The sequence below is a fragment of the Sphaerodactylus townsendi genome, linkage group LG07 (assembly GCF_021028975.2).
Source record: "Sphaerodactylus townsendi isolate TG3544 linkage group LG07, MPM_Stown_v2.3, whole genome shotgun sequence".
Classification (NCBI taxonomy): domain Eukaryota; kingdom Metazoa; phylum Chordata; class Lepidosauria; order Squamata; family Sphaerodactylidae; genus Sphaerodactylus; species Sphaerodactylus townsendi.
In genome coordinates, this window is record NC_059431.1 from 117172806 (window position 1) to 117200369 (window position 27564).

The following is a 27564-nucleotide window of genomic DNA, read 5'->3' on the forward strand; positions in this document are numbered from 1 at the left end:
TGCCCTTTCACAGGGCGGGAAACAGGGGAGCGCCCCAGAAGGCAGTGCGGCAGCCTCCCGCGCCCCAAAAGGCAGTGTGCTCCTGCGGCTGCGCGCGTGTGGCTGCCCTCCTGGGTCCCGGTTTACAAAGGTGACAATCTGGTCACCTTTCATTTTACATACACACATAATTTGCGAACATTCTTGGAAATGGTTAGCTTGGCCTCAGTTACATGGGCCTTGACATCGAGTTTAGAGTACAGAATGCAGTCACCAATTTAAGTGGGACTTACCACGGGGACCACTTTGTTTCCAGGCGCTACTGAAAGTTGCATTGTTGACCTTCAAAGTTCTAAAGGACTTTGAATCAGGGTATTTGTGGGTCTACCATCCCAAAACTTGGGATCTACAGGGGTGTGCCTTACGTGGGCTTTCGCCATATAAGATACAGGACTTTTCTGCTGTTATCTTTAAGTTACACAAACTGCCTCTCTTTGGAGATTCAGCTGATCTTTGTTAACAGTTGCATTGGCTGGCCAAAAGGCCGTAATAATAAATATCTATCTATCTTTGTTAACAGTTGCCTTCCATAGATCAGTAAAAACATATTTTTCAAGGGAGGGCTGAGTTTCCTTCACACCCCTGGGCAATTTTTGTGTTACATTTTCAAATTGTGATTTATTCTGCTTTGAATCGAGTTCTTCCTTCCTTCCTGTAATCTTTTTCACTATTTTACAAGCTTGAAGTTGTTGGGGTACTCTTTTTGGGTCGTGACTCTTGATATCTTTTATTACTAGTTCGGTTCGCTTCATGTCGGTAGTTTTATTGTTGGCAACCAGCAATAAACTTGGCAACCAGCAATAAACCCAGGGGACTGGGAGGGAGATGGCTGACAGATGTAATTGGGAGAACACGGAAGTGATGTCATTCTTCTCTAAGAATCTCTGGCCCCTTCCGCATGGAGGCGGAAGGAGTTGGGTCAGCATAAACCACGCTGACCCCACGACGCTGGGACGACCCGGCTTGTCCCTGGCCCTCTGGCACGTCACCGAGGCCTGGAGACACGCCCCCTGCCCTGCGCGCCTGCTTGAGCGTCGCAGGGCAGGGGGCGTGTCCCCAGGCCTCGGCGACATGCCGGAGGGCCGGGGACCAGGTAAGTGAAGGTTGGGAGGGGGAGGGCACCTTGGAGCCGCTGCCGTTCGCATGGCAGCGGCTCCAAGGTGGCATTTCCCAACAGCCTCGCTCCCCGAGCGAGGTTGGGAAATGCCGGCTTGGCGCCGGTCGGGCAACGCGAGGGCGGCGCCGCTGCGGAGCAGCAGCACCCCCTGTGCGAATGGCTCCCTGAGGATGGGGTTTTTGCTGTCCCCAGGGCGCCATAAAACGCCCGTGCGGAAAGGGCCTCTGAAAAGTCAATCATAGAGTTTTTAGTGATTCCTAGGCCCCTTCGGCACATGCAGAATAGTGCACTTTCAACCCACTTTCAATGCACTTTGCAGCTGGATTTTACTGTGCGGAATAGCAAAAGCCACTTGCAAACAATTGTGAAAGTGGATTGGAAGTGCATTATTGTGCATGTGCCGAAGGGGCCCTAGAGAGAACAGATGTCAGACCATTGGCCTGCTGCCTGGTTGTGTTATGAAGTGTGTTTGTATGTTTTTATTGAATTCTTTAAATATTTTATATATTTTAAATGGTTGTTTGAATATTTTCAGTGATTTAATGTTTGCTGCCTTCGGGGTCCTGTTTGGGTGAAAGAGAAACATAAACGAACCTGCTTGCAAATCTGCCAAAGTTGGTGATAGAGATTTTTTTTTTTGGTGCAGAATGAAATAACATTGTAAACATTTGCTGTTGCCTAAATTCATCTTATTTCCCGATTTGGTAAAATCGGCTGCGTATTTATTGTAAGCTGCTTTGAGCCTCAAGGTAAGGCGGAGTATAGATATGTCAATAAATAAATAACTAATTTGGGGAGACTGCAGCAACGGGGGAGTTCCTGTAGTGTTGCTGGGACAATGAAAGTGGGCCAGCTGCAGAAGCCGAGAAGCTTGCTGTTCACACGTGCGCCAGAGGTGGGATCCAGCAGGTTCTCACAGGTTCCCGAGAGTAGGTTACTAATTATTTGTGTGTGCCAAGAGGGGGTTACTAATTGGTGATTTTGCCACGTGATTTCTGCCTTAGTTACGCCCCTCCTCTCAGCAGTAGCGCGCAGAACTTGAAGCAGTCTAGCAGGAGGTGCACCGGCGTGCGTGGCAGCCTGCGCCTGCGTGCATTCGTTTCCTGCCCAAGGACCGGCGCAGTGGCTGTGTCCTTGCCACAGCCCCGCCCAGGAATGCCCCGCCCCCGGAATGCCCGGCCACGCCCCCGTCGTGCCCCGCCCAGCCCCATTGGCGCTACGCCACAGTTTGAATCCCACCACCATGGGAACCTGTTACTAAAATTTTTGGACCACTGACATGCGCCCTGTGTTGTGAGTATGCCAGATTTCAGGCAAAATGGCTGTAAAATTACCAAGATCCAGAGCAGTTCAGACTCTGCTTCCTTGAATGGTGATTGTAGGGAAGAAATCAGATACTGCAAATCGAACTCCTGAGCTGAGGACTCATGCATTTGTTACTTCTGGCCAAGGTAGATGAAATCTTAGCCTCCTTTCTGAGCATAAGCCTGAGAGAGACAGATAAACCCTGGAACATGATCTGGACCAAGTGTGATTTAGCAAAAAAAAAAAAATAGCCTTTATTGCAAGCCAGTAACACTGTCAAATGCATTATTTAATCTACCCACTTCATCATATCTCATGTGTCTTTTATATTTTAGAGCTACCGGGACTTGATCGGAGACATTCCTTATTCCAATTCCACATTTTATTATTTAAAATATTGGGGGCAATAAAAAGATATCTGTTCTAGAATAAGAGTGATGGGCTACTGAATAAAAAGGGAAATGTGTTTGTTTGGGCTGTAATGGCCTCCTTATATCTTTTACTTGCTCTGCCTCCCACCCTTTTTTTAAAGGGAAGGTGCTTATTAACATCTAATTTTAAAAATTTTCCTACTTTATTTATTAAAGAAGGATTACCACATTATTAAAATTATATCCTAATATGATAATGGAATGTTCCGTCGATATTAACACTTTGGAGCGTTCTGAAAAGTAGATGTTCTAATTAGCCTTAGGAGCATAGATGTAGCTTAATAACACTTATCCATGTGAGCTTTTGAGAGTGTTGGTTAAGAGTGGTAGACTCTAATCTGGAGGACTGGGTTTGATTCCCCACCACTCTTCCACATGAAGCCTGCTGGGTGACCTTGGGCCAGTCACAGTTCTCTCTGAACTCTCTCAGCCCCACCTGCCCCACAAGGTGTCTGTTGTGGGAAGACTTTTTTTTGGTACAGAAAAGCAGAGTACAACACAATACAACAACCTTTATTAGGCATATTAAAATAGGCACCAGAGCATTACAGACATTTCTGAAGTACAAATCAAAAGTACATTCAAAACACAGATAAACTGTATCTAGCGTTGGACATTACTTAGAAAATTCTGTCACTTGTAAAAGAAATGTTGCGACTTTTTCCAAGAGCGTGGCCTCTGTGTTATTTAACAAAAGCTTCACAACAGAGTTGTCAGAGTCTCTTTCAGATTTGTCTAAGACCTGCCCAGGAGAGAAATTCCTAATACCCACATATCTCGGACAGTCAAGTATAATGTGAGCAAGAGTCTCCACTTGGTTTTTACAGCGTGGACAGGCCCGATCCTGGAGAGGGATAGATGGGTAGCGACCCTTTGTAATGGCCAATGGGAAAGTATTGCATCTGGCCCTTGTAATAATCCATCTCTGTTGGGGTTCAGTTAATAGTTCAAGATATTTGGCTATGTGCCCCTGTTCTGGTACTATTCCGACAGAAAGGGGTGAGCATGATTTATTTGCTTGGCTCAACAAGATATGGTATTCCTGTTCTAGAAGTCTGGAAAAGCAGAGTATAAAACAACTGTTCTTTTAGAATCCATGTTCTATTACCCTGTTCATCATATACCTCTTTACTGGTTCTGTAAGCCTGAAATATCAAATGCCTTTGATTGCCGTTAAAAAACCCCCAGCTTTTTGTGCAACAGATGTGGCCAAACATTTTCTCATGTTCTTCCTTTCTTTGTTTTTTTGAAAAAAGGCAATATCCATTCTTCTTCTAAGTTTCTAATTACTCTATTCATTTTATTTGGATTATTTACGCATTTAACGTTACGCGTTTCAAATCTTGTTTCTGCCAAGGCTTTAGTTTGAAACCATTAATATAAATCACAAGTATAATTTTGATGATTTTGAATGGAAGAAATTGGGAAAGGGTTGCTTGCTTTGCTTGCTTGCTTAGAAAATGTATCTGCCATCTTTCCAAAGAGTTGCATGACATGACTTGCAAAATAAAACAGTGTGATAAAATCATAAAATAACAGCGTATAAAGCAAGACAGGGCATAAAAGTTGCATAAAACAGTTCAGCAGTTTAAAATCATATTAATTAAATAACCCTTTAAACAGGACAGAGAAGGAAAAAACAGTTTAAAAGATGGAACCTTCATAAAAAATAAACATTTAGGCAGTATGCCTAATGGACAGTTAGGGAGGCACCAGAGGAGCCGCAAAAGGGATGAGTTTCCTGAAAAAGTCTGCCTAGATGCCATCAATCTCATTCCTTCAGGTTGGCGCACAGTGATCAGGGCTTGGGGAGATGTTTGAACTGGAAGGCTAGACCGTTCGTACAGAAGAAGAGAAGAAGAAGAGTTTGGATTTATATCCCCTCTCCTGTGGGAGACTCAAAGGGGCTTACAATCTCTCACCTTCCTTCCCTCCACAACAAACACCCTGTGAGGTAGGTGGGGCTGAGAGAGCTCCTTAGAGCTGTGACTAGCCCAAGGTCACCCAGCTGGCGTGTGTGGGAGTGCCCAGGCTAATCTGAATTCCCCACATAAGCCTCCACAGCTCAAGCGGCAGAGAGGGGAATCAAACCCGGTCCCTCCAGACTAGAATGCACCCGCTCTTAACCACTATGTCACTGCTGCAGGCCATTCTTACTTCTTGTATTCTCCTGATAACACCTCCTTATGCTCTTTTTCAGTTAACGAAAATCAGTCTTGTTTCATCTAGTCTTGTCCTTTGTCTTGGGTGTGGGCGAGAAAAGGAAAGGTCGTGGAAGTTCTGAAAGTTATTCTTCAGACGATCCTTCTCAATCCCCGTCTACCGGATTTATTTATGCAGACAAAGTTTTGCTTACTTGAATTTTGTTACTGTTTCTCCTGGTGATTTTATTCCTGTATGCCTCACCAAAGGCATACCTTGGACAGTGCTATAGTTAAGTACGGGCGTTTCCCCACTCACCCTGATCCCCCCCTATGGTGCGTGCCCGGGCGTCCCCACGACCCCGCACTCTGCGCGGGGTCATCAAAAGGCACCCTTTGCAAGAGCGCCAGGGATGCCGCGCGCTGAGGGGGCGCAACAGCGGCAGCGTCGGGGCGGCTGCGCTGTCACCGCCCCTCTCATGGGGAGTGCCGGGAGACCCCACGCTACTCTCCTCAAGTAGCGCAGGGCTTAAGGTAAGTGGGAAAAGGCCCTACGTTTAGACCATGGCCTTGTGGGGATCCTGTCCCGTAATGGTGACATATATTTCATATGTATGGCTTGATTCATCCCATTCTATTGTGTCTACAGTGAAGCACGCATTGTGTCACCTAATTTTATGCATATCGGCACATCCCTGTTTGCTTATGTTTGTTTAAGTCCTATCGTGCTCAACAGGGCTTCCTGGCTATCACTGGCTGCCCCAATAAATCAGGACTCTGGACTTTTGTGCTAAAGTTCAGACCTGATGGGGCAACTAGCCTCCATCTTGACAGTAGGAATGGAATGGACAATCAGTTATTTTAAAAGGCCAAATGTCTTGCATATATGGATGGAGCACTCATCTTAACAGAAAAAAATAGTTGCTTTTGATATTAGCATTTTGGGTGGATATAGTTGCTTTGTTATGAAAGTTCATGAAGAGTTAGTGATTGTGAATACACTGAGCAAGAGTAATCTGTTCTCACTTTCCCTCGAGCGGGATTTTTTTCTTTAAAGGATCATCTCTCCAGCACAGCTCAACAACAGATCCTGGGGGCAAGGCTTGTGGCTAATCGCTCATGTTCAGCCAAACATTTAGGAAGCTGTGCAGTTCAAAGATTCTGATTTGAATGGCTGTGAGATTCCCCTAAGCGTCTAACTCAGACCTTCTCAAAGTTCAGGCCCAAAAGGTTGCCAAAATTGGACACTCTGGCGTTTTCCCCACAGCCAAAACATTCCAGGGGAAAACCGGGATCATACATACCAGGATGTTCCCATCTCGGTTTCTCCCTCCGCACAGCGGCTCATCAGCACATTCAGGCCGGGAGGAAGAACTCCAGGTGATTACACATGACCCCCAGTTTACTTTCATTTTCCCCACTGGCAACACCACACATGCGCAACTGTCCTGATTGGTTGCAGCCAGTTAGGCGGGAAAAATAAACCAGCCCATCCCCCGCAGTGTTTGCATGGGAGCGGGAGCAGCACTTTTTTAAAAAAAGAACTGCCAATTTTGTCGTTTTTTGAAAGGCGCAAGATAAAGGAAATCTTGTAGGACGGGGCCAAGTTAGACCCGGAAGGCATGCGGAAGTCCTGGCCAAACCGGGATGGTTCACTTCCTTATCCCAGGATATATTGGCCGTGGGGAAAACGCCTCTAGAGAGGATATGTACTAACACTTCAAGAATGACTTTCTTTATTGAATTAACAAGTCGAAAATATTGTGCATTTTCTCTCACTGGTACTTGCCGATCTGTTGGAAATAGTATTTGCATGTTATTCCTGGGGACATGATAGCAAAGGTCATGTTGGTTTCCCTCGTTTATGTCCTCATTCACAAATGAGTCAGAAGTGAGGTTAAAAGAGGACACAGGTGAGGAGAGCTGACCTTCCTTCCCTGTGGTCCTCCAGCATGGTTAAAAGCAGTGGTGTCTAAGTTGGAGACTGGGTTTGAGTCCCCACTCCTCCACGCGAGCAGCAGACTCTAATCTGGTGAACCAGGTTTGTTTCCCCTCTCCGCCACATGCCTCCTGCTGGGTGACCTTGGGCTAGTCACAGTTCTCTCAGAACTCTTTCAGCAGAAGGTTTATACGGAAGTGGGAAAGGGTGAGTCTGGAGCTGCCGCAGCAGCAGGGAATGTGGGTGGTGGTGTGAAGAGACAAGGGAAAGGGACAGCTCAATGGTGGGAAGTGGGAAGGAGGGAAGAGGACCCTGAAGCCCAGACCTCCTTTGAGAACCTAGACCCCGGTTCAAGCTGGTCCCCACCCTGTTCAGTAACAGGGTGGGAGTCGTTCACACAAGCTGTAAACACCTCTCCCTGTGATGCCACAGGGGAGAGAGAGAGGGAGGATGTGAACTCTCAAGCCAGACAGGGGAAGGGAGGCAAGGAGACCTACTAGGAGGAGGGTGGCCCCATACATCCAGTGCTTTGTGGGCGCAGTGGTTTCTTGGCCCTTGGGCCAATTGGGAAAGTCATCGTCTGGGGAGACCAACCCCCAGGTTAGGGAGGAGGGAAGGACACACTGCCCAAAGGGCCCGGGCGAGGGGGGGGGGGAAACGCCACAGGGAGTTTGTAAGCCACTTTGAGACTCTTTATGGTTGAGAAAAGTGGGGTCTAAATCCAAACTCTTCTTCACTCTGAGCACCTACCTTCCTGTCCAGCTGGGCTCCAATATCAGAATAATTAGGATGGGGAAAGGGCGGGAATAGTTTGTGAAGCAAGGAAGTAAAGAGAGGGAAGGTGAGGGGAGAATTCAGTTCTCCTGGGCCTCCATTTGGAGGCAAATTCACATGCAAATTATTCAATTGCTGCAGGACAAATGAACAGACATTGCTTTCCTGTTCCATCTACTTTGACCCTTACCTGGGTTTACAAGAGATATTGACATTTGATATAAGCCAACAGCTACACTGATAAGCCTACATTTAAACATTGGTTGGTTATTGCGGGATGGTATGCCCCATGCTATGGGCAGCAGGAGCTGGTGTTTGTGAGCTGCTCTAGGAAGTCAACCTTGTTCCTCCTCTTCCCAGGCCATGGTCGAGACAGTGAATAACCTCCTCCAGCCGCAAGCTCTGAACGCTTGGAGAGACCTGCCCGCCAGCGATCAACTGCGAGCGGCAACCATGTTATTGGACACAGTGGAAGAAAGTGCCTTTGTGTTGGCCGACAACCTTCTCAAGACTGATATCGTGAGGGAGAGCACCGACAACATTCGTAAGTAGGGAACGTCTGGTCGGCGTCTGCTGTGTTATGCTGTCCCATAGTAACCTGAGAACAAATGACACCGATCAATTGGTTGGTGTGTGAGAGTGTCCTAGTTTTCAGTTACCCGCCTGGGGGGATGTGGGAGACTGTGAAACCTGCCAGCAGTGCAGTCATGAAGGAAATGTAGGAAGAAAAGCTGCCCAATTGATGTTATTTCAGTTGATTTCTAAGCAAAATTGGAGGCTCCCGCTCAGGAGAGCTGGCCAAAGAATTTCAACAGCTGCAGAAGAGCTTTGATATTGCCAGCAAAACGCCTGTGCTGGGATCTGTGCTTTCCTAGAAGAAAACTCAGTGCACCATATCCCTAGAATAGCTGATAGCTTGGAACAAAATTCGCCAGCAAGCATCTAACTGATTTAGCAGTCCCACCCATCTGTGTTGGTATGCGAATAAAGAGATACTTAATTAGCAGAGATACAGAAGCAGCGTCCAGTAGAGGAAGAAGAGCCAGAGATTCTTTGAGTTGCTTTATACAAGAGTTTACTAACTTAAAAGGGTAGGGTTACAGGGATAAAAACAAATAAATGCTGTGCTGCATATTTACAATACTAACTGTACACTTAAGACTACCTATTGCCCCTGCTCACTGTCTCACATGCAGAGGTGGGATCCAGCAGGTTCTCACAGGTTCCCGAGAGTAGGTTACTAATTATTTGTGTGTGCCGAGAGGGGGTTACTAATTGGTGATTTTGCCACATGACTTTTGCCTTAGTTACGCCCCTTCTCTCAGAAGTAGTGCGCAGAACTTGAAGCAGTCTAGCAGGAGGTGCACCGGCGTGCGTGGCAGCCTGTGCCTGCATGCATTCGTTTCCCGCCCAAGGACTGGTGCAGCAGCTGCGTCCTTGCCACAGCCCCGCCCAGGAATGCCCTGCCCCTGGAATGCCCGGCCATGCCCCCGTAGTGCCCCACCTAGCCCCATTGGTGCTATGCCACAGTTTGAATCCCACCACCATGGGAACCTGTTACTAAAATTTTTGGATCCCACCACTGCATCTAAATAATATTGTGGGTCTGAAGGATTTTTCCTGCTTTTATGCTTTTGCTGGAGTTGGTATTTCTCCTCTCCCCTCCGAGGTCACAATTTAGTTAAATTTATATTTCTTTATTATTCTTTCTGTGGTCCTCATGCTTTTCAGGACTTTCAGTCACTGAGTAATGAGAAGATCTCCTAATTTGTTCCTCTTGATCAGTGTTTTAGCTGCTTCCTCTGTTGACTCTGCTGTGTGCTTCCTGTCTCATTAAATTAGTTTGTTCCATTGTCTTCCCAATCACAAAGTCTTTTCCCTCTCTGCTTTTGCGTACTCCAACTGTTCATTATATCTGCGATTTTACTTGTTCTGCAGGACATCTCTGGCATTAGCTGTTTCTTCTCGTGATTACTTGAGACTCCTTACAGTTGGGAAGAGCTTTCTCCCTTCTTCACGTGCTTTCTGCTTCAAGCTCAGCAGTTTTCTTCCCTTATTTGTAATAGTTCCTAAAACCTCTTTCCTGTTTCAAATTCACCTCTTCAGCCTGCCCCATCATTCCTTTTCTCTACAGCCTTCTGAGAAATTATTTGGGGATTATAGTTCTTCTCCTTTCTCACCTTCTCCTGCTAGATAGCTCTCCTCTGAATTGTCTTCTTCCGAATCATCAAACATTCATTTTTCTCCAGTTCGACCACAAGATCGATTGTTTTCTTTCCTCTTGGCCCCTTTCCCTCTTCTTTTTGAAATCTGTTGCCTCATTGGTTTCCTTTTCCTCGTTATTTACTAATAGTGACTCTATGCTCCATTTTCATTTTAAGTCCATTTCTTTATTCCTTAAATAAAACCCACCGACCTGTTGTGCTTATCCAATCGTTGCATTTCTGTCTTCCTCCTGTTCGTTCGAGATTTCTGAAGGGCGCCATTTTTTTCCCACTGTTTTCCTTTATTTTCCTACCAATTCCCTGTTCCCCTTTTTGTTCTTGCTGAGATTTCTGGGAAATACAGGCAGGCTTCATCTGTCAGATGACTAAGATGCTTATTTAGGTCATTTAGACCTTGTTTGTCTGGCTCGCCTCCTAGGCCTATTTCCTGATTTTGCCCTTATTTGTGTCTGTTGCTTGGTCTCTTTGTTTTGCTTGGGTGTCTGCAAATTTGACAGGATTATGGATTTTTCTTCCATGTGAGAACCTGCTTTCATCAAGCATATTAATGATTAGTCAACATCTGTGCCATCATAATGAACCAGGGAACACGGAGAAAGGCATAATAGAAGGACCTCTGGTGGGTCAAAGTGATGTATGGTACTACTCTTCCCCCAGCATGAGATTCTTTTTGTGGAGGCAGGATAATTCAGTCTCGAGAATAGTGGGTAGGTTTCTTTTCTGAGTTCGTACATGATGGGAACTGGCATGTCTACCTATGCAGATAGATACAGCAGTCTTAAGACATTACCTGGTAAATTAGCCTCTCACTGAGAAAGAGAGGAGGAATCAGAGGCGTAGCTGGGCTATACTGCACCCGGTGCACATTCTGTGTCCCCCCCCCAAGTGCCCTGCCCCCTACACACATACCTTATTGAAACAGTGCAGGCTGAAAATGGCCTGGTGGGAACTACAGTTCCCAGGAGACCTTGGGGCTCGCAAGATCTCCTGGGAAGCGTAGTTCCCACCAGGCCATTTTCAACCTGAAGGGAACAGGCTGCTTCTCTAGCCTGCACTGTTTCAATAAGGTAAGTGGGGGGGAGGTACGGGGGTGATTTTTCACCCCCCACGTGGATGCCCAGTGCAACGCTCACCCCTCCATTGGATAGAGAGTTCTCTACACTAATCACCGCAGCCAAGAAAACGTGCTCCCCCCTGTATTTTTCTCTCCCGTTTGAACGGGGCCACTTGGCACACTACCTGTACTGCTTCATAAACCCTGGTCAAAGGAGAGCCATAATGCTCACCAGGTTTAATGTTATGCCTTCTGCCTTGTTACACGGCAGATTTAATAAGCAAGAAAAGGCTAAAAGATTGTGCCCATGTAACAATGGCTCAGTTGAATCTCTGGCCCACCGATTACTACACTGTCTCAGATTCAAGGAAATCAGATCCAAGTATGTGAATCTTACTCCTTTACATTTACCCCATCTCCCCGATTTAATCAGATTACACTACTTGTTGGACAACCCTGATCCTTCTCTCTGTATGATAGTGGCAGACTTTCTCCTGGAAATTACCAAACGGCAGTAGATTTCCTTCGACCTAACATTTATTTCCTGTATTGTATATGCTTTTTAATCCATTTTTTAATTATTGTTGTACTGTTGTCTATGCCAATAAAGGCTTACTCCTCCGCCCCTTGGTAGCTCCATCTCTGGGAAGAATTGACCTGCCTAGTCGTGGCCCAGCTACAGAGCACACAGTCTTCTATTGTCACCAATCTCCCTCAAGCCAGACGAAGTTTTCTTTGAGACAAGCACAGCTCAGGGCTCTCCCTCAGGAGAGTAAAAAAGGGGTCATGGTTTTTACTTGCCCAAAATAACATTTTCTTACCGAAACAGAGCCTTCCTTTCTTCTGGGCTAATTTGCATTCTGGCCACTCTCTCTGCCCTTTGTTCTCAAAGATAGCTGCTGTGCCCGTGCCCGACTCTCTCTCCTCTCTCCTCTTTCAGCCCGTGGCATTTCTAGATGTACAGACCCTCAGTGGGAGACTCGCTGCCAATGGTGCCAGCTGGACGTTGGAACTCTTTTGCGGAGAATTCTTGCCCAGCTTGACTTTGAGCACCATGGAATAATAATGTCGAACTAATTTAAGGCCGTGTTCCTCCAGAAATGACATTTTGTGCATCAGGAATCCCATTCTTTGGATGTAAAATTATGTTCTTTACCTAGGAAATTGGGCCATTCCAGAAGGATGCTGTGCTAAAGTCAGAGAAGGGGAGGTTATAGACCCTGAAATTGTCAATAATGGCATAGCAATCTAAGTTAAGAGTCTGCTATTGGCACTAGTCTATTTGCACACTATTAAGTTCTGTGTAGCTGCCCTGGCTGCCTTGGCGCCTCGCTCGGTTCCCCTTTTGGGAAAGAATCAAGTGTTGCTGTCCTGAGTCTTAAGTCTGGCCAAAAGACAGCTCAGAAAACACGTTGAACTATACAAGAAAGTCCTCGGGATGTGGTCTAACAAAGTTCAGTCCTGTAATGTTGCTTGTGAATAAGAATCCTCCATGGAATCATGGACCCTACGTCGTCGTCTCTGGCTCCATAATTTATGACCTTCTGATAGGACCGTGAGCCCCATTTCTCAAGGAAGCTGATTTTCTAATGTACTGTGATTGCCTCTCTTTAGCTACCCGTAACCCAAAAGATTTATTTCAGTTTGTACCTCGTCCTGTTCCTAAGGCTTAGCATGACATACAGCCCTTAAGTAAACTTGATGAAAAATGTACGCCCGCATTATACGGTGCCCACAGTGAAAGATCTGCTGTCCTCCTTTCATCCTGACACAGCTGTGTGGTGCTGGTGAAAAAACTCAGGCTCTGCTTGCCAAGACACTCTCCGGCCTCCGTTTTTGCTGCAGTCATGTACAGTAGCGTGTTTTGTGGAAAAAATTTGTTGACTTTTTCAAGCGTAACAGAGGACTTCTTTGCAGTTTTGAATGAAATATGACCCTTTTTCAGAAGGAAGGCATTAAAGAAACCCGAAGCACTGGCTATCTTATATGGTGTTCCTGTTTTCAGTAACCACCCCAGTACCCTGCTGTCTTTTCTAATAACTCCTACATTCAAAATAGTCATGACTATGGTCGTTTCCCCACTTACCTCGACCAAAGGTTGCTGCGTGCTACTCCCAGCGCGCGTCATTTCTGGCGCACTCCCGGGCTTCCCCGCGCTCTGCGCAGGGTCATCAAAAGGCACCGTTTCAAGGAGCACCAGGAATGATGCACGCTGAGGGGGCGCGACAGCGGCAGCGTCGGGACGGCTACGTTGTCACCGCTCCTGTAGTGGGGAGTGCCGGGGGACCCCGCGCTACTTGGAGAGAGTAGCACACAGCAGCAGGTAAGTGGGGAAACGACCTATGCCCCAGTTAAGCAATTGGGCTTTTTCAGAAGTTCTGATCAGTTAATTTCATTGGTTGCAATGGGATGTTAGAACCACACCCCATTTCCGTCAGCTGAGTTTACTCCCAAGTAAGGGTAGATAGAACTGTGATGTGAGTGGAACTGCATGTGATTTACACCTAATTCTGTAAACTTTTTGACAAATATATAAAGATATTTACGGTACAGCTGCTGGCACTCCAGTTTAATAAAGGGCTCAGGCTGGTTCCAGGAGAGCTGAAACAGCAGGGAGGTGTTGCTGATAACCATATTTTCTAATAAAAACAAGACAGAAATCAACTATACAAGAAAATACTTTGGTTGGGAGTTATGAGAGAGGGGCGGGGGAGTTGTCAGGATTGCTTTGACAGTATCCAACGGTGTCGCCATGTTAGCCTGTAGAAAAAGAATGAAATCTGAGTCTGATAACATCTTGAAGTCTGACAAAAAAAATTGGGGTATAAGCTTTTGTAAGTCAGCGCTCGCTTTCACAGATCTGCTGAAGTGAGGGTTAACTCACAACAGCCCTGAGAAGATTTGTCAGTCCGTAAGGTGCTCACAAACTCAAATTTCATTCCTTGGCAGTCCGGACACTGAAAACGAAATGGAAAGTTTCGCAACGATGTTTCTCCTAGAAGGCTTGGCTTGTGGTTTTTGATCAGTTGTATGCTTTGCGAACACGAGTGCCATTTCCCACCTTTTCCACACAAACAGAACTTGAAGTTGCCAGACTGAGCACAGATGGAAACTTGGAAGACCTGAAGTTCCCACAGAACACAGGCCACGGCAGCACCATCCAACTCTCAGCAAACACGCTGAAGCAGAATGGCCGAAACGGTGAGTTCGATGCTCCACAGGGGGACCACACCACGCAGTGACATCAGAAGTATGAAATCTCCACACTGCCACTTCTTACCTCACCAGCATTACTTCAGATCTCAGGAAAGGGCCACAACTAGAGTGGGAAGAACCCTGCGGAAAATCTTGAACTTCTGATGTCACCAATTGGCAGAGCTGCAAGGGGGCAGGGGGCACCGTGCCCTGGGCACGTACCATTGGGGTCATGTGGGGGCTGAAAATTGCACCCATGCCTTTCCCCCTTCACTCATGCTCCCACACACCCCTGGCCCGCCCCTCTTACCTCAGTTTGAGTTTGCTACTACTTTTGAAAAGGCACCCTGCTGGGAACTACATTTCCCAGGAGACCCTGCGAGCCTCACAGAAATTTGGACTCGCTGCAGGAGTTTGGGCTCACAAGGTGTCCTGGGAAGTGTAGATCCCACCAGACTGCTTCTTCTAAGGTAGTAGCAAACTCTTAGCAGCAAACTCATGAATTGCTAGGACAGCTAAGGTACTAAGGTAAGTGGGGGACCGTGGGGGGTGGGGCGGGCACCATTTTGCCCCGGGTGCCATTCCCCCCCTCGGCACTGGGTGTAAGACAGAGACATATTGCAGTGATTTCCAGGACATTCAAGCTAACACTGGGAGGGGCCACATTTGAATCCCTTGTATGCTACTAACAATCATAGTATTTGCGTGGAGCAAACTAGGGGGGCCATGAAGATTCATGAGAGATGGGAACTGGTGAGAAATCCTCCCTCACCACCGAACTCTTCCCCTCTCAGATTCTACAAGCTCGGCATACAATGCTCCGGTCGTTGGCCTTTCATTACAATTTGAGCCTCACCCAGAGGCATAGGAAATTTTACGATATTTTGTTGCTGTCTTTACAACAGTCCTTCAAAATCGTTCAGGGTTGTTTTCTCAGCATTGCTGAAAGAGGCAATGGTTAATTTCAATGTATTGTCTAAAGCCGTGGTGGCGAACCTATGGCACTCCAGATGTTCATGGACGACAATTCCCATCAGCCCCTGCCAGCATGGCCAATTCCTGATGGGAATTGTAGTCCATGATCATTTGGAGTACCATAGGTTCACCACCACTGGTCTAAGGCCTTCACAGCCAGAATCACTGGGGTGTTGTGTGTTTTCCGGGTTGTATGGCCGTGTTCTAGTAGCATTTTCTCCTTACGTTTTGCCTGCATCTGTGGGTGGCATCTTCAGGGGATCCTTTGAAGATGCCAGCCACAGATGCAGGCGAAACGTCAGAAGAAAATGCTACTAGAATACGGCCATACAGCCCAGAAACCACACAACACCCCAATGGTTAATTTCATTTCTTTTTGTTATACTCCCATTAAATTTTTATTTTCCCAAACAGTTTCTGTAGGAGCCGATTTTTTTTTTGAAAATGAATACAAATCCAGAACAGCGTATGAAATGATGCATCAAGCGTAGCTGTGACTGAATGTTCCGAAAATATCTGATTCAGATTATACTACGGCATGCTGATTCAGTTACATTCAGTCTGTGTTCACTGTCCTCCATCTCCCCCCTTCCTCGTCCCCCTGAGGAGTATAAGATCAATGTATGATTATTATGGCATGAAAGAAGGAGAAATAAAACCCTGCCATTACCAGGTTCTTATAAATCTTTTTCCTTCATCCTTTATTGGCATTTAAATAATACACAAGATCAAAATAAAAACGCACGGTAGTCTTACTTTTAGTTTTAACAGCTTCTGCAAAGAACTTATAGCAGCTGTGGCAGTAATCTCCAGATAAGTTCATTTAACAAAAATTGAATGATGCTATCCTTATTCATGAGATCTCTGGAACGATGTAAAGGAAGGAAAAGGTTATGGGGTGCAACCGAGAAGTTTATTGTGTGGAACTACGTGCAACAGTGGCGTAGTGGTTAAGAGCAGGTGTACTCTAATCTGGAGGAACCGGGTTTGATTCCCCGCTCTGCCGCTTGAGCTATGGAGGCTTATCTGAGGAATTCAGATTAGCCTGTGCACTCCAACACATGCCAGCTGGGTGACCTTGGGCATGTCACAGTTCTTCTGAGCTCTCTCAGCCCCACCTACCTCACAGGGTGTTTGTTGTGAGGGGGGAAGGGAACGGAGTTTGTAGGCCCCTTTGAGTCTCCTTACGGGAGAGAAAAGGGGGATATAAATCCAACTCTTCTTCTTCAACTGGCAATCCAGAACAATATGGAGGGTGTGTCCAGAGAGCTTGGGGAACATATACATATCCTTTGAGGGGAAAACACTGAATCAGGCTCTATGATGTGCGGGATTACCTATATTTCTTATGAATCCTTAAATTAAAAAGAAATAAACATTCCCAAACTAGGGGAGAATAAAGCATCAGCTTAGTTCTGGCATTGTACCAATAAGACCAAACTGTTCCACCGGGCTTTTCAGGAGGCCAGCCGCAGATTGGATGTCCCTGTGTTGCGTGCTGTGCCATCATTGGCACTACCGGTGTGACATCTTTCAGTATTGTCTGTCACCTCCCGGCCTTGGGATTGGGAGCCATCATTAGTATTATTAATATTGTTTGCTGGGTTTTAGAATGCTGCTTATTCTGAGTTATGTATTTTAATTATTTATCACTTATTTATTGTGCACATTGTTTTAGTTGTGATTTTGCTGTACACCGCCCAGAGCTCTTCGGGGGTGGGCGGTTTATCAAATTTAATAAATAATAATAATAATGTACAGAGAAAAAGTGTAGGTGGGAATCTGAAGTTTTGGAAAAATTATTGCAAGACTCTGCTCTTCTTAAAAATAACGAGACAGGCTGAAATTTGTGGCACTTTGGTAGACAGTGTGGTTAGCTGCAGTACTGCAGTCAAAAGCACTGATCACAACCTGAGTATTGTCTTAACAGAAGTCAGTTTCGGTAACCGGCTCAAGGTTGACTCAGCCTTCCATGCTTCCGAGGTTGGTAAAATGAGGGCCCTCCTTGCTGGGGGTAAAGATTAGATGACTGGTGAAGGCAGTGATAAACATAGTCTGCCTAATAAATGTGTAAACGCCACCCCATAGGATGATAATGACCTGTGCTTGTACACAGGAGTACTTTTACTTTTTACTTTTACGGTAGACAGTAGTGGGTTCTGTTTATTCCAATGCTTCCAGTTACGACACTTCCCGTCAAAACTAAGAGGATAATTTGAGATACAAAATATTTCCTGGTGCATACCAGTTATATCCAGCGGTGAGAAGCAATCTTACATGAATGAAAAGAGAGCTCCTTTTCTCTCTCCAGGTGAAATTAGAGTGGCTTTTGTCCTATACAACAACCTCGGTCCCTACCTGTCCACAGAGAATGCCAGCATGAAGCTGGGGATAGAAGCCATGTCTACCAACCACTCAGTCATTGTGAACTCCCCCATCATCACGGCGGCAATAAATAAAGAATTCAGCAATAAGGTTTATCTGGCTGATCCTGTGGTGTTCACTGTCAGGCATATCCAGGTAAAGTAACTGCCCATTTTTGCCTCATTTGCTTTTCCATTTCGTTGTAAAAAAATTACATAAAACATTTTCTGTTCTATGTATTGTCGAAGGCCTTCACGGCCAGAATCGCTGAGGTGTTGGCCGACCTCAGATCTTTTTGTTCATCATTTATTGAGCTCTTAATTGTATAATTTCTCTTAGTCAAGGTGCTTTGGATCCCAATTAAATTTGAATTAGTGTTTTTAGACCGTGTTTGGTATATATTGCCTCATGTGGATGTGCGTCATACTAAGCAGGGGTAAAGATGGGATCTCTTCTGTGTAAAAGCAATAATTTGAATGCTCATACTGGCATTGCATACTGATCTCTTGGAAATTAAACTGAGTTATTTACTCAATTTATAGCCAGTCCGTCCCAAGGGCTCGGGATAGGTAACTATCCTAGTCTCTCTTTGTGTAATTTATTTTATTCTGGTTACCAGGGAGAGAGTAAATACTAATGACCATGATTCAATTACCAAGCTTGAGCACTTCTATAATGAACATTATGCAATAATGAATGATGGTTTTGCAGTGCATATAGCAGGTTCATTCTGAAGGGCTTTTCTGGTTTACGATCAAAATGAGCTGAGAACAAAGAATTAAGAAAGGTAGTGAACTGGCTCAGATAGTCATAAGATTAACCTTTACTGCTGGTGACTGGGAGAACATATCTTTTTGATACTTCAGTGTTTTCATTGCCTGTGTTTATTTCTTCCCTGTAGCAGTCAGAAGAAAATTTCAATCCCAACTGTTCATTCTGGAGCTATTCCAAACGCACAATGATAGGGTACTGGTCAACACAAGGATGTCGACTCCTCACAACCAACAAGACACACACCACATGCTCCTGTAACCACCTGACCAACTTTGCTGTCCTGATGGCCCATGTGGAAGTGAAGGTAGGGATCATTGATTCTGGGGAAAGGGTGAGCATCTCCCAACAGCTAAACTGCTTATTGTGAAGAACACGTGTCAGGTTATTAAGCAAAGGTGATTAAAACTGAAAGAGAATGGTGTCATTTCTCAGGATGATTCTGGCTTCACATTTGCTAACATTTGTTCTTTCTTGAAAAAAATTTGTTGAGTATTTGTTCTTTCTTCAACTGCTGGGTTTCCAACCCTGCCTTGGCAAGTGTTGGGAGTTCTTGGGGATGGCTGTCTTTAAGGAGGATGTGATGTCACTTCTGAGGGACACGCTAGACTGCTTTTTCTAGTCTCTGTATACTTTATCACGGAGACCAGGGAAAATTCCTAGAGCATCGCTGTATCAGGATTTTGTTTTTCTCCCACTGCTCAATTATTTGGGGGCAGGAAATTGGGGCTGGGGATGGGTAAATCCTTGCTTGAGTTCATGAGAAATTGTCCAAGAGTGACACTTTGAAGCTTGAATTGCCTATGCTGATAGCGGTGGCAGGGATCTACCTTTGTGGCCTCCCTCCCCCTCTGCTAGGGTGGGTGGGCCATGTCCAGATGCCTGGCCCTCTCCCACTCCCTCCCCTCCCTTGCATGCCACCCCTCACTTCCTCCCATCCCCTCACTCCCTCCCCTTCCCTTGCATGGCACCCCTCCCCCTCCCTCTGGTAGGGTGGGTGAGCCATGTCCATATGCTCTGAGTGGGGACATTTCCTGCAGGGCTGCTGGCATGAGTCTTGTTAGCATGGCCTTCATTCCCTGCCTTATGAAATATTGGATTTTCATATTATTTCTTACACTGTGTGGTATAAAATGCCAGTTTCCATGTTTTTATGGGTGGATAGCAGAATGTCCAAGCTGAAAGCAAGCCTAAGGCGAAACAGTCTGTTTGCAAAGATTAGATCTATGAGTTACTCCAGTGATACAATCTGGAAGCTTCATGACAAGGGCATGCATCTTGATTATCACACCCTGCCAGAGCACTCTGTTAACATAATGGATTCTGTAGAACTCCTGGATACCACACCTTGCCATGGTTGCAGCTATGCAAATAGTACAGGAACATCTTGCCCTGAGATTGTGGTATCTCTTTGTATTTTCTCCCTAACAAAACAATCCTTTCCTGATGGCAAATGCCTCAGCCAAATTTGAATACTCTGTGCAGAGACTGTAGGAAGTACCTCTGCATAAACCATCCAAGGTTTCACTGATGTAATCAGGCACCAATTGGCCCCATTGTCCCGGGAAGTAGAAACAATAGATAGAGCTGCTAATTAGCTCAAACCACAAATCCAGCAAGGGAACCCCAAGCAGTTGCAGAGAAACGAAACCTAAGTTTGAATTTCCCGCTTTACCTGTGCAAGGGGGTATAAAACACTGCACACCTGAGCCTCAGTGTTCAATACTAGCCTGAACCTCCCTTGGTCACGTTGGTTTGAGACGCGATATATCGTCCTTCGCTTGGGTCCCCATGCTGGCATAGGGATCCTTGCCTTCTTCAAGAACTTCTTCAGCTGAATTTAGGTAACGTATAAGTCCCCTCCTATTCTATCATCCAAAACCTATCTTTTCCTCCCTGTTTATATTCTTAGGAACTGTGTGTAGGAGCCTTGACGTCTCACTGCATGATTGCTTGCAACCAAAACTTATATAAAAATATTTAAAACTATAATTTGGTCTCTTTTGCCTTCTCTGTAGAACATTTCAAAAGCCAATTCTGGTATAGTTGTCTAAAAGATCCCACCTAGCCTGCCTCTCGCACTGCCAAGCCGAGTTATTCCCCATTGCTACTTTGAAAAATATATTCATAACTGTTAAACTAGGTAACAGTCTCCTGAAAGGAACCAGTGTGTAAGCACTGGCTGCACATTTTTGAAGATAGAGACGCCAGACTTTCAAGGTGGCTCCAAGAGGCCTCCTGGTAATAGCATCCAAGCTTGGTGTTCTTTGCTTCTGGGGGTGGGTGAGGGGCATGAGTTGAGAGAGTTCTGAGAAATTCAGCCAGCAGCCTTCACATGCAGGAGTGGGGAAACAAAATAAGCCTTGCAGGAGCTCATAAAATTGAACCCCCAGAAGGAAAGCTCACTAAGCCTAGATGCCATTACTTAGAAGGACCTCCTGGAGCCACCTTGAAAGTCTGGTGCCTCTATCTTCAAAAATGTGCAGCCTGCTTACACACTCAGAAATTCCCCATTGGCTACAATGGAGTCAAGGCACTGCAGAACAAAGAATCTTGGGCAAATTTTTTGGGGTGCCTGTCAGGGGTGCATTTTTTAAAGCTAGTGACACCAAAATTTCAGGGTATTATAACTATTTTTATGATACCACCCAAGTTTGGTGAAGTTATGTTCAGGGGGGGGGGGGGGCAAAGTTATGGACCGTCAAAGGGATAGCTCCCATCTCCTGTTAGATCCCATTGGAAACAATGGGGGATGGGGCACCCCTTTGGTTGTCCATAACTTTGGCCCCCCTGAACCAAACTTCACCAAACCTGGAGGGTATCATCAGGACAGTCTCCAGGTGATACCCTGAAATTTTGGTGCCGCTAGCTTTAAAAATGCACCCCTGCAGGCCAAAACGTGAAAAACATCAAAAATACCCAAAAAAGCCCGAATACTTCGCATTCGGATTCGTTCATATTTGGGCAGGACATATTCAGACAATTCTTGTCCGAATATGCCCGAATTCGTCCAGATTCGGGCCGAATCTGGTATTTGTTTCATCCGAATCTCCAAGCCTAGTTACTTTTAGCCAATTTCATTAATTCTCAAGACTGGGTATTGTATACTAGTTGCCATATGTCAGTTGCAAGTTCACTTTACACGCACATGTTTACTTCCCTCCCTGTGCAAACAGCTGAATGGGGTTTCTGTTTGTGACTTCAAAGGGGGCCAGTGGGTGAGAAGAACTTCCCCCAGTCTTTGCCTTTCCCCCATTCCAGCATCTCAAGCACTGGCCCCACAGCCTGGATCTGATCCCAGAGGTGCCTGAACAGATGAAATTTGGGGTGGGAAAGAGGTCAACTAGCAACCCCTCACCCAAAGGTCCTTTCAGATGTGTTGTAAAAAAGTAACCCCATCACACTTTGTACACGGATGGGGTTGATGCATTCCTTCCCCATCATGTCTGGTTTGATCCAAAGTAACTGAATACTATTTTTTTTAAAAAAAGTGGCTTCTAAGTTTCAGGAATAGTGTCATCCTACAAACATATCCTGTCTTTTGTCCCTGCCCAAAATACTCTGGCTAATTGCTTTGATTCTGATTGTCCTCCAAAACATTGTTCTAGATGCTGTGTCAGTTCTCCACATTTTCAAGCATTCGGAAACGACAACTCTTTTGTATTGTCAAAGGATTTCATGGCCAGAATCAATGAGCTGTTGTGGGTTTTCCAGGCTGTGTGGCTGTAGTCTGGTAGTGTTTGCTCCTAACGTTGCAGGCAGAATGTCAGGAGCGAGACTACCAGGCCATGGCCACGCAGTCCAGAAAACCCGCAACTGATTGACAGCACTTTTTATACATTTCTTCTGGAGTAGACTGATCAGCTACATCTGACACACCCAGAATAGGTAGAATTCTCCTCCCCGCAACAAATACACACACAGTTCCTTCAGCCGCCCATCGGACTCTTCAGATGTTCAGGTCTGGGTTTCGGAAGAACCTTTGCAGAATTCCTCTATAACCCATAATTGTAGGATAGACCTACACCTTCTGGTGCCTCCTTGCCCATTCAGATGCTGTCATCCTTTTATGCCTTAAAAATTGATGTTCGTCTTGAACAACTGTGAATGTCCATTTTTACTGCAGGACTGTACATTCCTGAGCGATGGCTCGACCCAGTCAGCCGAGGGTTTCAGCAGAGGCTTGCAGCTGTCCGTGCTGATGGCTTAATTGTGCAGCTATTCAAGTCCAGCTGTAAAGTTAATGATGTCTTGAACAAAAGGACACCCACTAGCATGATACTTTGTCTTGGGAGTTGCTTTTTTTTAAAATGCAAACATCCATGGGGAGGCTGCAGACTTGGGTAGAGTATGGACACACGTCTGCTTAACCCTTTCCTGTGCTTTGGGAGACACCACACTTCATCATCACAGAGCTGACAGGTGGAGGCAGGGTAGGCTACCATGCAAACAAGCTAGCTGGCCAGAAGGTGCATGGCCATAGAACAGTGGTGGCAAACCTTTGGCACTCCAGATGTTATTGACTACAATTCCCATCAGCCCCTGCCAGCATGGCCAATTGGGGCTGATGGGAACTGTAGTCCATAACATCTGGAGTCCCAAAGGTTCGCCACCACAGCCATAGAAGCTGCTAATATGAGGAAGAGCAGGAAGGAAAGGTATGAAGTTATGATGCTATCTAAGAACCAAAAGGCTGATGGGAATTGTAGTTCATAACATCTGGAGTCCCAAAGGCTCGCCACTAAGACCATAGAAGCTGCTAATATGAGGAAGAGCAGGAAGGAAAGGTATGAAGTTATGATGCTATCTAAGAACCAAAACGCTGATGGGAATTGTAGTCCATAACATCTGGAGTCCCAAAGGTTCGCCACCATGGCCATAGAAGCTGCTAATATGAGGAGGAGCAGGAAGGAAAGGTATAAAGTTATGATGCTATCTAAGAACCAAAAGGCTGAAAGAAAAGAAATTTTTTTTAAAAAAAATATATTTTTTCATTGCACAGGGCCAAATAACTAAAATTAAAAACGAGTCACATTAAATCCCAAATCTATACTCAATAGAAGCACTTCTAGTGTATAACACTTAAGTAAGTCAAGTTATCCATTAATGAAATGAATTTATGTAAGATATTTGTCGGTGTGTTGTTTACTGACCTCTGAGAAAGACCCTTTTCGGGTTGAAACACGGCAGGTCTTTTGTGCCGGTGTGTGTGTGTGTGTCCAGATTTGCAGGAGGTTTTTTTAAAAAAGAGATCTTAATTGTAAAAGTAGATTCAATCCACAAAGCTGAAGTAGTACCTCCAGAAAATGCAATAATAGCTGTTTTATGATTTCTTTGTTAAAGACCCAACTTTTAAAAAATCTCTGTGGAAACAGAGCTTTCTCGGCTCTCTCCATGACACCAAATGGCTTTGATGAAATGGTGATTTGCGCGCGCCCCCCCTTTCCCTTTGTTGCTGAATACCACTCCATTAATGAATGGGCCCTTGTACTATTTTGTTGTACGCTGAGAACTATAATGGCTGCGGAGAGGCTGTAGCGGAAAGAGTTCTTCCCGCCACAGGGAAACGGCTCCTTTTAATAATGTGCATTGTGCGCCCTGGTTGTGTTGTCCTGTGTGTTCGCTCAGGATTGTAACGTTCCACCTCTTTGTTGAAGCGTCATCAATTGAAAACACAATCGAATGCTGCATAAAGTCTCTCTGATCTCTCTTCATCCAACGATCCTCTTTTCTTTCCTTTTCTTTTGATCTCGCTGTAAACCTTGCCTCCATTTTATTTGCAATGTAACTTTGACAGCTTTTGTGTGCCTTACCTGAATTCGATCACTACTACAGTGAAGCTGCTGAGAGTTAAAATGTTTGGTTCTTCAGCCAAGATGGCCCAGGCCTCACAGCTGGGTCACAGAGTCCCTGCAGAGGTACTTGTAGAGGCACACTGCAGAGGCACACTGATTTTTCACTATTTAAATATTTACATCCTGCTCCCCCCCCCCAAAAAAAAAATAGCTACCATCAAGGTAAAAATCCAGACTTTGGGGTAATGGCCTCAGCTCTGAGCTAGGCCTAGAGGTGGGATCCAGCAGGTTCTCACAGGTTCCCGAGAGTAGGTTACTAATTATTTGTGTGTACCGAGAGGGGGTTACTAATTGGTGATTTTGCCACGTGATTTTTGCCTTAGTTACGCCCCTCTTCTCAGCAGTAGCGCGCAGAACTTGAAGCAGTGTAGCAGGAGGTGCATGGCAGCCTGCACCTGTGTGCATTCGTTTCCCACCCAAGGAACGGCACAGCAGTTGCGTCCTTGCCACAGCCCCACCCAGCAATGCCCTGCCCCCAGAATGCCCGGTCACGCCCCCGTCGTGCCCTGCCCAGCCCCATTGGCGCTACGCCACAGTTTGAATCCCACCACCAGGGAAACCTGTTACTAAAATTGTTGGATCCCACCACTGACTAGGCCTGATAGTTCTACAATCCCAGAGAGGGGTGATGACTCCGCTTCTCCCCATTTTTGTTTTGGAGACCACTTCCATCCATCCACATCTCTCTCAATCCTGCTTCTTTTGCACCTGGGACTGGAGGTCAGTTTGCGCACCCTTCTAAACCCCCCCCCTTTGTAAACTGACCCCCAGCCCCACTTTAGACCTGTACAGGCCATCCATTTTTTGACCCGGAGGTCTTCTGCCACCATGTCTAATTAGCCTTTCAGCTGTAGAATGAGTGCATAGCGGAATGGGGAATGAATTGTGCAGCGCAGAGCGAGCAAATGAGATTCAGCCGTGTGATATTGTAATAAAAGGTCAGTGCCATTATGGGAAACATTAACAAAAGCATTGCACGCAAGACCTAGGAAGTAATAGGTTTGCATTGCACTAGTGAGAGTTTCCTCTTCAGAAAAAAGTAATTACTTCCCCCATTTGGTTGGAAATTGTGTTCATTATATCTTCAACACTCCGGTGTGATTTGTTAGCACCATTTTTGCTCCTTCCTTGTTATCTCTGCTTATCTCCCAGGGTGTCTCTCAAGTCATAAAGAGTCAGTTCCCTTGCAGTTCACAGTGTGCATCCGATAAAGTAGGCTATTGCCTATGTACACAAGAAGTCTGTGTGTCTTTTTATGCTTTATGAAACATGCAAGCTGGTGAGAATTCTGATGGAGAGTTTTGGTCATCATCCCACATATGCAAACTGAAGAAGGCAGCAATTGATTCGAAGGCAAAATAAAGAACTAGAGGTTCCCACTGCTGTAAGGCATAGAATCCAAAAGTTGGGAAAAGAAATCCTTTAGACCAGGGCGGTGGGGGTTCCCCTGCTTTAAATGACCCCCCATTACATGGCCAAAGCTCCCCCCCCCCGGTTTGTGGGTTTTTTGTATTTTTAAGTATTTTTTGGGTTTTGGCCTGCAGGGGGCACATTTTTAAGGCTAGCGGCACAAAAATTTCAGGGATTTTTTGGGAGACTCTCCTGATGATACCACCCAGGTTTGGTGAGATTTGGTTCAGGGGGTCCAAAGTTAGGGACTCCCAAAGGGGGTGCCCCATCCCCATTGTTTCCAAAGGGAGCTAATAGGAGATGGGGGCTACACCTTTGAGGTGTAGCCTTCCATGTTCTTTGATTTGTGTCTGGACACTGCATTTGGTGGTCCCTAAGTAGACTTGTCCACATCTGCACGGTATGCGGTAGACTCCTGCAGAAGTTAGAGGATTCCTCTTTGCTGAACGTAACGTTTGTTGAATTTTCTTAGTGGATCTGTAGATTGTTTGATCGTGTAGGGAAACTGATGAAGAAACATAACCTTGAAGGCATGGGTGTCAGTGAGAGGAGCATGAGGTCAACCAGCTCTAAACTTGCCCTTTGGAGCAGAAGAGAACAAGCTCTCACCCTCAGCATGGCATAGTGGTTCAGAGCAGGAGACTCTAATCTGGACAACTGTCGTAGGCTGTGGTGAAAGTCAGCTTATTTTCTGCCTAGAGAGGCAACCTTTGTCTTGGAAAAGAAATGCTGTAGAGATAATGACTGTTAGACTTTTCCCCCATCACCAAATGTCTTAAGAGCCAGCGTGGTATAGTGGTTAAGAGCAGGTGGATGCTAATCTGGAGAACCGAGTTTGATTCCTCACTCCTCCACATGAGTGGCGGGCTCTTATCTGGTGAGCTGGATGTGTTTCCCTGCTCCTCCACATGAAGCGTTCTGGGTGACCTTGGGCTAGTCACAGTCCTCTCAGAACTGTCTCATCCCCACCTACTTCACAAGGCATCTGTTATGGAAAAAGGAAGGGAACAAGTTTTGTGACTCCTTTTGGGTCGATTCTGCACGGTCCAAATATTCCAGGTTGAGTATGGGAAATATCCTGGTTTGGCCAAGAAGTTTGCACAGTCCCCGATCCTAAAGCGGGTTTGTCTTGCGATATTTCCCTCATCCTGGGTTTTTCAAAAAACGCTAAAATGTCGATCTTTCTCCAAAATCCTGCATCGAATCACTTCTGTGCGACCGCCTCCGGAACAAAACCGATTTATTTTTCCCACCTCACTGCCTGATCTCCCCGCCTTACATCATGTCAGTTTCATTTCTGCTGAGTTGCAGCTTGCCCTTTCCGACACGTTCCCCGAACAAGTTTTCTGCCCTTTGACAGCTCTTCCAAGAGCCAGGCAAGGAAGCCCATGGGGGAAAGCACCCGGATTTTTAAATACCAAATGTAACCCGGTACAATTATACTATGTGGAATCGACCAATGATGCAATCAGTTTGGTCTGAATTAGATTTTTAGTAATTATTGAAAAATAAGGTTCGCAAGTTCACAAATTGTAAGTCACATGTTTATTGTATGGAATTTGTGGCTTCTGCATTCAAATTTCTGGATGATTGTACCCAGCTCTTTATAAAAAATGTAGCCCAGATGGTTCTCATAACGTAGAGCCCCTTCGCCTCGTAGGAACGGGGGGGGGGGTGTCACAGATGAACAGTTCAGAGTGACTCCCTTCCAATTCTACTTAAGCTGATTTGCTTACAAGAGTATAACACTTCTAAGAGATAGAAAAATTGCAGAGAAGGGCAACAAGGATGATTGAGGGAGTGGAGCACCTTCCTTATGAGAAGAGGCTGCAGCATTTGGGAGTCTTCAGTTTGGAGAGGAGACATCTGAGGGGGGATATGATTGAAGTCTATACAATTATGCATGGGGTAGAAAATGTTGACAGAGAGAAATTTTTCTCTCTTTCTCACAATACTAGAACCAGGAGGC

At 45.6% G+C, this 27564-nt stretch overlaps 1 protein-coding gene across 19 annotated transcripts in view; it reads left to right on the forward strand.

The window, feature by feature from the left end:
* ADGRL3 (adhesion G protein-coupled receptor L3) overlaps window positions 1-27564 on the forward strand; it is a 907827-nt gene that overhangs the window by 686130 nt on the left and 194133 nt on the right. For all 19 annotated transcript variants that reach the window (XM_048503336.1, XM_048503340.1, XM_048503323.1 and 16 more), the window contains 4 exons: window positions 8107-8290; window positions 14104-14226; window positions 17507-17715; window positions 18461-18637. In XM_048503336.1, coding sequence (XP_048359293.1) covers window positions 8107-8290; window positions 14104-14226; window positions 17507-17715; window positions 18461-18637 — 693 coding nt within the window. The remainder of the gene's footprint in view (window positions 1-8106; window positions 8291-14103; window positions 14227-17506; window positions 17716-18460; window positions 18638-27564) is intronic.